Consider the following 11,281-nt stretch of genomic DNA (forward strand, 5'->3'; position numbering starts at 1 on the left):
CCTTTATCATTAAAAGTGCTAAGAAAAAACATCCATATAAAGTCTGACGTGCTTAAATCCAATGGGTTATTTCCTAGTATCGATACAATCGATTTATTACATTTTAAAACGATGTTAGATTGATATATGTTGTCCAAAAGGCCAACTCGCCGAGGACAGATCGATGTAGTTGGATCATAGGAATATAAATCGATACATCGATGTAGTAGATGGATCGTTACACCCCTAGTAAGTATAGACCGGAAGTAGAGGCCTGGGCATTGTTGTTCACTAATTTACTCCAAGTAGCGAAAGGATGGTGGGGTTGAAAAGTAATAAAGGGGAGTATATATATATTAAAAAATTAAAAAAAATTAAAAACATGGGGGATTGGAAGTGATGCAGACAATTACATTGATAGAAGATACAATCTATCTGCAATATTAAGCTGATCCATTTCCCCCCAAAAAAAGAAAAAAAGAAAAAAGAAAAAAGAAGGAAAAAAGAAAAATAAAGAACAAGATAACACTTGCTGAAATTAGTCATTTACGATTCCCCACATGGCAGTTTCTTTTCATTGTTGCTAGCCATCCAGAATCAAAACAACACACGGCCTTCTGCCACATTGAAGCGTACACATCGTTTTTGTGACGTTCTCAGCTAACCTGTGTATATCTCTGCACAGCACTGGAATCATTCATTCTATTTCTATGACTGGAATAAGGATTTTCAGAGACAACCTGGGGTGTTCTCTTCTATAACAGAATCCCAGACCTCCAACTGCACTTCAAGTCCTCAGACCTTCTGATCGTTCACATAGAAGAGTCATATTAACCGGTTGTCAAAACTAGTCGAGTGGCGCGGCCAAGGCATCATGTAACGCACCCTCTTCCAGAAGCTTGAGTTGGGCAACGTCGACCCACGCTTTCCCTCCTGCCACATTAAGGGGGCACTCTTGCGGACCAGGTGCTGCAGGCCGGGGGGCAGGTGTGTGTAGCCCCCCTCACCCATGTCTCCCAGCTGGATGAGTATGACGCTCATCTCACTGTGGACCAGAGCCTGGTGGAGCCCCACCTGACAGTCATAGTCCTCCGCTGAGGTCAACGATGACGAGTAGCCCCACTGGCCCCATGACCCTTGACCTCCTGAGCCTGACCTTGAGCTGGGGGTCAGGATGACAATCAGCCTCCTGCTCAGCCGCATGCAGGCCTCCACCAACTCCATGCGGTCTGGGGACAACAGAACAGAGAGGAGCAGGAGAAGTTAACTTTCGACTTTGGTACTGTTTATTACTGTTACATTTGCTTCTTAGAGGGCAGGACACAGTCTGAAAGAACCAACCTTCTCCAGGTAGGTCGTCTCTGCCGTGGATGAAGAGTCTAAAGCCACACTTCTGCTCCAGGACAGTCGGCAGAACGCTGCTCACAAAGTGATACACTTTCTCCTCCATGTCTTTGTCTATGCCATCCATTTGGTAGACAATGTAAGCATCATAGACCTTCCCATCTGAAAACACAGACAAAGAGGAGGTTTCTGTCAAACCTCAGCATGAAAGGAGTAGATTTGAGAGATTTGATTCAATTCCATTTGAACTGAAATTGAGTTATTTTAGTATAAAATGGCCCATTACTTCTACACTAGTAGTGGGATTGACCCAAGGCGGGACCTGTTGCGAAAGGCCTACTGCAAACAACTGCACTGCACAATCAGTGGGCCGATTGAGACATTTACTGTACAGTACAAGGTTAGAGTGCTCCTGTGTGGTGACTAAAAACTAAATGTAGTAATATGTTTATATGGTACCCAATACTATACAGATAATGTAGGCTGAATAAGCATTTCTGTACAATGAAATATCTTAGTGAAATAGCATCAGTAAACTTTAGTCTATGGCTAGATGTTCTTACCCTCAGATCGATCATAGCATTTGAAAACTCCACGGAAGAGGAGAGCCAGATCGATGTCAAACACTTTGACGGCTACAGCAGCTAGCATGAAGAAGAGCAGCAATGCCACACATAGACCCATAAATATAAACCCTGTTGGGGGAAGACATGGAGGACACAACACCAAGAAAGTTACAGAGTGTATATGTGTGATTTTGTTTGTGTGACATGTGGATGTGTGTCTGAGTGATGTTTGTGTAAGTGTGTGTGCACTAACATCTTGGTTTGAGAGTCACCACTGCATGAATCCATTTCTGGTCGTTCATGGCAACACACTTGAACTCTGACTGGAGGTCCTTGATAGTCACTGTGTCTATGGTCAGGATAGCCGTGAAGATACTCCGCATTGAAGATACCTCCACCTCGCTACAGTAACACATACACACAAAATATTCACACAGTGAATTCTCAATGGTGAATCTGGGGTCTGTGTAAATTCTGTTACCATGTTCTCAAAAACAAGTGTGTGTATGCTTGTGTGTATGCGTGCATCCATGTGTGTGTGCGTGCGTGCATGTGTGTACCTACCTGGTGGAGTTCACTGAGTAGCCTTGCTGCTGCGAACCCACTTTCACTCCGTTCATCTCCCACCACACATGACAGTTGTCTTTAATGTTCTGCCCACAAAATGCTTCACACCTCAACTTCTTAGTGGTGTCTATGAAGAACAAGAGGTACAATGAAGACAGAGAGATATACCGGGCAAACCAAATCAAGCACAACACAAGTATTTGAAAGTATTTGAGCCAGGTGTGATCCCTACACAGGTCTGTGGTCTCTGTGCTTCCGTCTCTAGGCAGGTTGATCTGAGGAGGATGCGAGGCAGAGGGAGCTGAAGGAGACAAACACACAGTTTAGTCAGAAAGATACTTTTGGATACATTCAAAATGTAGTCATTGATGTTTTTGATGATTGTTGCTGCCTCAAAGACCACACATGATAGGAGGGTTGCTTTTGATGTTGCTTTTGATCCTGATTGTTTGTGTAGCCTAATAACCTACTGTAATGTAGCCTAGAGTTTCTATGTTTGCTGACCCTGCTGCCATCTTGGACGAGGTTTCAGTAAAGCTAAAATCAAATAAATAAAATGCTGAGTGGATTGACAGAGCTGTCATCAAGCCATGACCTAGTTACCTTGGATCTTTAGTCTCCTGGATGCAGAAGTGTTGAGAACCCTCCCGTTGTGATCCCACGTGCACACACACGTATAGATGCCCTCGTCTGCTTTTGAGGCGCCATTCACCCACAGATTACTCTCGGACTCATTTGGAATGAGATTGAAATTCTGAAATGAAAGACAAACAATTTGACAAACTTTTTTGCTGAACTAGCAGTAAGACACCTGATTCCACTAATCAAGAGCTTGATGATGAGTTGGGTGTTAGTGCTGGGCTAAAACAAAACCAGTGCAACACTTATGAGCTTTAGGACAGGAGTTGAGAACCAATGGTAAATAGTTTTGCAGGATTGAGGTTTGTGTTAGCATTCTGGTCATGTTCAGTACCTTATACCAGGCTAAGTTTTCTTTTCCATCCTGGCACAGTTGTTCCACGGGGTCAGGACATGGGATAGCGATGTTGTCTGCTGACTCTGAGATATCACTGAACAGGACTGAGTGATCGAATGGTTGGGCTTTGACCACAATCACCTCTGTCACAAATATGAGGCAGGTGTCTGCTGCCTTTCTCCTGGAACATATGAATATATACAGAGTACCAGTTATCCAAAACGGTTCTACCTGGAACCAACAGGGTTCTAACTGGGGGCCAGCCGAATAACGCTTTTAGGCTATAGATAACAAATGTTTTTTCAAAGAGTCTATATAGCCTGAAACTAAGCAGTGTAAAAACGTAGAAAGTTTCCTTACAAGCCAGAATGTTTAATACATTTGTATTACATTTTACCATACCAGTTGTCTGTGTGGTTGGTCCTTCAGTGGGTCGAATTTTGAGACAGAATATCCACAGGAAAGTATTATTTACCTGACTTTTTAGAGTGCCGGTACTGCCGTTGATATTTCTATCATCTGGCACATGCTCAAAACCATGTAAACACCTGCAATATTTTGGTCAGTATGCATATATCGGCGTGCATGTCCTTCCATCTTGTGCTTGGCCTTAGGTCAGGAGCAAACACATCTTTATTGCCACACACGAGTCCCGCCTTTTGAAGTCGGTTATAAAAGTTTTTTGTGGATATTTTGTCTCAAATTTCAATCGGCAGAGTAAGTTCAAATACAGTGCATTCGGAAAGTATTCAGACCCCTTCCCTTTTTCCGCATTTTGTTACGTTACAGCCTTATTCTAAAATGAATTAAATTGTTGTTTTTCCTCATCAGTCTACACACAATACCCCATAATGACAGGTTTTTTGAAATGTTAGCAAATGAATAAAAAATAAAAAACAGAAATATTACATTTACTTAAGTATTCAGACCCTTTACTCAGTACTTTGTTGAAGCACCTTTGGCAGCGATTACAGCCTCGAGTCTACTTGGGTATGACGCTACAAGCTTGGCACACCTGTATTTGGGGAGTTTCTCCCATTCTTCTCAGCAGATCCTCTCAAGCTCTGTCAGGTTGGATGGAGAGCGTCGATGCACAGCTATTTTCAGGTCTCTCCAGAGATGTTCGATCGGGTTCAAGTCCGGGCTCTAGCTGGGCCACTCAAGGACATTCAGAGACTTGTCCCGAAGCCACTTCTGCATTATCTTGGCTGTGTGCTTAGGGTCTTTGTCGTGTTGGAAAGTGAACCTTCGCCCCAGTCTGAGGTCCTGAGCGCTCTGGAGCAGGTTTTCATCAAGGATCTCTCTGTACTTTGCTCCATTCATCTTTCCTTCTATCCTGACTAGTCTCCATGTCCCTGCCGCTGAAAAACATCCCCATTGCATGATGCTGCCTCCACCACACTTCACCGTAGAGATGGTGCCAGGTTTCCTCCAGACGTGACGCTTGGCATTCAGGCCAAAGAGTTCAATCTTGGTTTCATCAGACCAGAGAATCTTGTTTCTCATGGTCTGAGTCCTTTAGGTGCCTTTTGGCAAACTCCAAGCGGGCTGTCATGTGCCTTTTACTGACGAGTGGCTTCCGTATGTCCACTCTACCATAAAGGCCTGATTGGTAGAGTGCTGCAGAGATGGTTGTCCTTCTGGAAGGTTCTCCCATCTCCACAGAGGAACTTTGGAGCTCATTCAGAGACACCATCAGGTTCTTGGTCACCTCCCTGACCAAGGCCCTTCTCCCCTGATTGCTCAGTTTGGCCGGGCAGCCAGCTCTAGGAAGAGTCTTGGTGGTTCCAAACTTCTTCCATTTAAGAATGATGGAGGCCACTGTGTTCTTGGGGACCTTCAATGCTGCACAAATGTTTTGGTACCCTTCCCCAGACCTGTGCCTCGACACAATCCTGTCTCGGAGCTCTACGGACAATTCCTTCAACCTCATGGCTTGGATTTTGCTCTGACATGCACTGTCAACTGTGGGACCTTATATAGACAGATGTGTGCCTTTCCAAATCATGTCCAATCAATTTAATTTACCACAGGTGGACTCCAATCCAGTTGTAGAAACATCAAGTATGATCAAATGGAAACAGGATGCACCTGAGCTCAATTCCGAGTCTCATAGCAAAGGGTCTGAATACTTATGTAAATAAAGGTATCCATTTTTATTTTTACATTTGCAAGAATTTGTTTCCGCTTTGTCATTATGGGGTATTGTGTGCAGATTGATGAGGATTTGTATTTTATTTAATCCGTTTTAGAATAAGGCTGTAACGTATCAAAATGTGGAAAAGTAAAGGGGTCTGAATACTTTCCGAATGTACTGTATAATATTATTCAACGTTCGTGCAAGACAAGGGACATTTTGGGGTTTTTCTCTGTAAATGTGCATGCCTACCCTAGCCCTAGCTTCATGTACACATCCAGGTTCAACACTAACCCTAGACTCAACCCTCAACCTAACCCTAAGCCCCCCAAATAGGGCTCCCCCACCTCCGAATTACCAATTTAACCCCTAAACACACACACATCAACACACTGTTGTTGTATTACCAGTAGGTGTAGTACTGATCAGAGTCGTTGATTAAAAGGGGGAGGAAGAAGAGCACCGGCCCATGATGATGCACACGCCCTTCCTCAGAGGACGGGAGCTCCTGGGTTCTGTTTCTGTACCAGGTAAACTCAGTCACGTTGGCCCAATCCAACTCACTCAGGTTATGGTAGGCTGGCAAACTAAGGGCCTCCCCCTCTGTCACAGTAGTTTCATCCTCCTCAAATAGTTTACATGGGGACTCTGCTAAAATATTAACATACATTACCAGACTAAAAGAGGTCTATTGTTCTAGGTTCAATATATTCACTCTGCTTTGTAATAATAGGACATAAAATGTGTGAAATGTGAAGAAGATGCTATACCTGTGTAATGACCTATTGTAGTGGGGTTTAAGGACATTTCTCTCTGTGCAGAAATCCTAGTCAAACTAAGGAGCAGAAACATGAGACCACCATCCAACAACTACAAGACAAGAGGAACAAAAAAAGTTATGTTACCTTATTGTAAAGTTGGTCAGGAACTATCGTTCCAAACAAGACCCTATAATAAAACATCAGGACCATGCTTTACATGTTTTTACAATAAATTACATACTTATTTTCAAAAGGGAATAAAATACATAAGCAGAAAATATTTTTAGGTTCGGAGTGAAGAATAACTGAAAGAGCATACCCTGAAAGTGTAGGAGCACATTTTCTGCAAAACAGGAACTTGCATCCACTGATACGAAAGACCATGAGTCACATTTCTCTTGAAAGATCTTGCTAGGATATCCTGTGTTAGATACTGCAGAAAGAATTAAATATGAAATGTTGACCAAATGTGGATTACTGAAATGGCAATGCAACATACAGTGAGGGAAAAAGTATTTGATCGCCTGCTGATTTTGTATGTTTGCCCACTGACAATGAAATGATCAGTCTATTATTTTAATGGTAGGTTTATTTAAACAGTGAGAGACAGAATAACAACAACAAAATCCAGAAAAACGCATGTCAAAAATGTTAAAATGTATTTGCATTTTAATGAGGGAAATAAGTATTTGACCCCCTCTCAATCAGAAAGATTTCTGGCTCCCAGGTATATTTTATACAGGTAATGAGCTGAGATTAGGAGCACACTCTTAAAGGGAGTGCTCCTAATCTCAGCTTGTTACCTGTATAAAAGACACCTGTCCACAGACGCAATCAATCAATCAGATTCCAAACTCTCCACCATGGCCAAGACCAAAGAGCTCTCCAAGGATGTCAGGGACAAGATTGTAGACCTACACAAGGCTGGAATGGGCTACAAGACCATCGCCAAGCAGCTTGGTGAGAAGGTGACAACAGTTTGCGATTATTCGCGAATGGAAAAAAAACACAAAAGAACTGTCAACCTCGGCCTGGGGCTCCATGCAAGATCTCACCTCGTGGAGTTGCAATGATCATGAGAACGGTAATGAATCAGCCTAGAAATACACGGGAGGATCTTGTCAATGATCTCAAGGCAGCTGGGACCATAGTTACCAAGAAAAAAAATGGTAACCCACTACGCCGTGAAGGACTGAAATCCTGTAGCGCCCGCAAGGTCCCCCTGCTCAAGAAAGCACATATACAGGGCCGTATGAACATCTGAATGATTCAGAGGAGAACTGGGTGAAGGTGTTGTGGTCAGATGAGACCAAAATCGAGCTCTTTGGTATCAACTCAACTCGCCGTGTTTGGAGGAGGAGGAATGCTGCCTATGACCCCAAGAACACCATCCCCACCGTCAAACATGGAGGTGGAAACATTATGCTTGGGGGTGTTTTTCTGCTAAGGGGACAGGATAACTTCACCGCATCAAAGGGACAATGGACGGGGCCCTGTACCGTCAAATCTTGGGTGAGAACCTCCTTCCCTCAGCCAGGGCATTGAAAATGGGTTGTGGATGGGTATTGCAGCATGACAATGACCCAAAACACACGGCCAAGGCAACAAAGGAGTGGCTCAAGAAGAAGCACATTAAGGTCCTGGAGTGGCCTAGCCAGTCTCCAGACCTTAATCCCATAGAAAATCTGTGGAGGGAGCTGAAGGATCGAGTTGCCAAAAGCCAGCCTCGAAACCTTAATGACTTGGAGAAGATCTGCAAAGAGGAGTGGAACAAAATCCCTCCTGAGATGTGTGCAAACCTGGTGGCCAACTACAAGAAACGTCTGTCCTCTGTGATTGCCAACAAGGGTTTTGCCACCAAGTACAAAGTCATGTTTTGCAGAGGGGTCAAATACTTATTCCCCTCATTAAAATGCAAATCAATTCATAACATTTCTGACATGCGTTTTTCTGGATTTTTTTGTTGTTATTCTGTCTCTCACTGTTCAAATAAACCTACCATTACAATTATAGACTGATCATGTCTTTGTCAGTGGGCAAACGTACAAAATCAGCAGGGGATCAAATACTTTTTTCCCTCACTGTATTAACCATCACACCACCACCACCACGCTTGACCTTTGGTATGATGTTCTTACTGTGGAATGCAGTGTTTGGTTTTCGCCAGGCATAATGGGACCCATCTTGTCCAATAAGTTGACTCAAGTTTGCCAAAAAGCACCTGGACGATCATCAAGACTCTTGGAAGAACGTTCTATGGACAGATGATTCAAAAGTATAACTTTTTGGACGACATGGTTCCAGTAATGCCTGGCGAAAACCAAACACTGCATTCCACAGTAAGAACACCAAAGGTCAAGCATGGTGGTGGTGGTGTGATGGTTTGGGGATGCTTTGCTGCCTCAGGACCTGGACGACTTGCCTTAATAGAAGGAACCATGAATTCTGCTCTGTATCAGAGAATTCTACAGGAGAATGTCAGACCATCCGTCTGTGAGCTGAAGCTGAAGCGCAGCTGGTCATGCAGCAAGACAATGATCCAAAACACACAATCAAGTCTACATGAAAATAGCTAAAAAGCAACAAATTTGAAGTTTTAGAATGGCCTAGTCCAGACCTAATCCCAATTCAGATGTTGTGGCAGGACTTGAAACGAACAGTTCATGTTTGAAAACCCACATGTCACTGAGTTAAAGCAGTTCTGCATGGACGAGTGGGCCAAAATTCATCCACAGCGACGTGAGAGACTGATCAACAACTACAGGAAGCATTTAGTTGGAGTCATTGCAGCTAAAGGTGGCACAACCAGTTATTGAGTGTAAGGGGGCAATTACTCTTTCACACAGGGGAATTGGGTGTTTTTATTTTTTTGTCATTTAGCAGACGCTCTTATCCAGAGCGACTTACAGGAGCAATTAGGGTTAAGTGCCTTGCTCAAGGGCACATCCACAGATTTTTCACCTAGTTGGCTCGGGGATTAGAACCAGCTACCTTTCGTTTACTGGCACAACGCTCTTAACCACTAAGCTACTGTTGGGTTCTATTTTTCTCATAATTGGATCTGTATGTGATGAATAACTTAGAAGGAATGCATTAATGAGGAGCATAGGTTTGTACTATACTGATATAAATTGTTTCACATAACAGGCTGTGATTCATGTAAGGAACGTTAGGGGTAGGACAGATAAGACTTGTATTTCTTACAGATACGAACACTCTCTCTTTGTTGTCTGTGAAACCGTCCTTGAACGTGGGTACATGGAGTACAGATTGGAGGGGTGTCTTTTGGGTGCTGACTCCGCAGGTTATTATGATAGAAACTTATGCCTGGGAACGGTGGAGCACCAAGGGGTGGAGCGCCAAGGGGTGGGACTAACCCGTGCGCCAACGGATTGGCTGAGTAAAGTCTAAACCACACTCAGTCCTTTACTCTGATTGGCCAACAGAAGAGGTGGGAACTCTCTGTCAGAGTATTTGAGAAAGAACCTGTAAACAATGTTTTAGTTCTCTGTCTGCCCTGCGTGGTTTTTCAGTGAGCCCGTATACGAACCTTCATACTTATCATACATACATTTTGCATATAATAAATTAAGCTTGGATTGAAGATATCTTGATTCTTATTCCAATACCAGATTTGAATTACGCAATTTCTAACACTACCTGCCGCCACAGTGTTGCATAACTTTGTTTATGAAATAAATATGTAATTGTTGTGTTATTTGTTCACTTATGTTACCTTTATCTAATATTAGGTTTTGGTTGAAGATCTGATAACATTCAGTATCACAAATATGCAAAAGTAGAGAAAATTAGAAAGGGGGCAAATACTTTTTCATAGCACTGTACTATATTTGCCAACAACAACAAAAAATATCGCTTTGGTGCCATTTTCATAAGCATGTTGTTAAATTTCAAAACTCTTAGTACAAAACTCCAAACTGCTAACAACTGTAATGCAGAAAGTCTTACATTTTAAACATTTTATTGTGCATTTATTTTGTATGGAGACGTCTATCACTACACAACCATTGATCCAAACATGTATTCAATCACCAAACAACATAATGATATATTTTCAATTTATGACATTGTTGCCAAAACCAGATAGCAACCTCTGTCCAGTGAAGTCCACAAAGATATTGCATGTACAGTAACAGACATGACCTACAGCATTGTCAAGCAAGTTAATGTTTCCGACATTTTCGGACCACTAAACAACTATTGATTTAGAACCACAGAGTGTTACCGCAAGTTGCAAAGAAAACAGGAGCTGCCTCCACTATTCCAACACCATTTCAACTTTAACATTTAAACATAATCAAATCATCTCTGCTTAGTCTAATACAGTGACAATTAAAAGATACCAAAAACAATTTAGTCCAGTCAAGTAAGCTAAATATGATGTGGAGTGTGTACTTACGTTTTGCCCTAATTTTTATGCACTATGAGAGAGAGAATTCTGATTAATTCAAACAGCCTGATCTCCGAAGTCCACGTCTATAGTCCCAATCAATCACACACATCGCAGAGCTACAGCGGTGTAGTACAGAACAGGTTACATACGCTTTTATTTTTTGTTGTCCTAGGCTACCTGGCTGAAATGCTTGCTCGCTAGCCTAAACAAAGATTTCAATAACTAGACCAAGATAGACCACTGACCGTCGTTTCAAACGGGAACAAAGAGTCATAGTGGGCAAAACAAGCAAGGAGGTGGGCAGAGCTAAGCACTTTCCGTTAGGTAACGCCTACTCTGAAAGTGCTCGTGTGCAATAACTCAATTCGCCTTTGCACTCCTTCTAAACAACGCAATTTTTAAAGACTTTGGCAAAGGGTAAAGTCTACAAAACGTAGTCCACCATGTTTGTAACATATTCTAGTTTTGGGAACAGAAAATGTAATTGAGATCAAATGTTTCATCAATGAGAAAATTAGCAGAATGTCGGCCAGAATC

General features: G+C 42.5%; 1 protein-coding gene across 4 annotated transcripts; it reads right to left on the bottom strand.

Moving 5' to 3' along the window:
- Positions 1-64: 64 nt before the first annotated feature.
- LOC311144055 (interleukin-1 receptor-like 1) lies at positions 65-10,980 on the bottom strand. Of its 4 annotated transcripts, none has more exons than XM_084179993.1 (12): positions 10,751-10,980; positions 6,650-6,763; positions 6,340-6,439; positions 5,977-6,217; positions 3,430-3,613; positions 3,060-3,210; positions 2,689-2,757; positions 2,454-2,583; positions 2,143-2,291; positions 1,887-2,018; positions 1,321-1,485; positions 65-1,208 (listed from the first exon to the last, which is right to left on the bottom strand). In XM_084179993.1, the coding sequence occupies exons 2-12, from the start codon at positions 6,692-6,694 to the stop codon at positions 805-807; spliced, it is 1,770 nt and encodes a 589-aa protein (XP_084036119.1). In that variant the 5' UTR covers positions 6,695-6,763; positions 10,751-10,980; the 3' UTR covers positions 65-804. The 4 variants fall into 4 exon arrangements, with proteins under 4 accessions (XP_084036119.1, XP_084036118.1, XP_084036120.1 ...); XM_084179992.1 differs by having other exon boundaries at positions 5,977-6,220; XM_084179994.1 differs by lacking the exon at positions 10,751-10,980 and adding an exon at positions 6,475-6,517 and having other exon boundaries at positions 5,977-6,220; positions 6,340-6,404; positions 6,650-6,752.
- Positions 10,981-11,281: the final 301 nt, after the last annotated feature.

The sequence above is a fragment of the Coregonus lavaretus genome (assembly GCF_964263955.1).
Source record: "Coregonus lavaretus genome assembly, chromosome: 16".
Taxonomy (NCBI): domain Eukaryota; kingdom Metazoa; phylum Chordata; class Actinopteri; order Salmoniformes; family Salmonidae; genus Coregonus; species Coregonus lavaretus.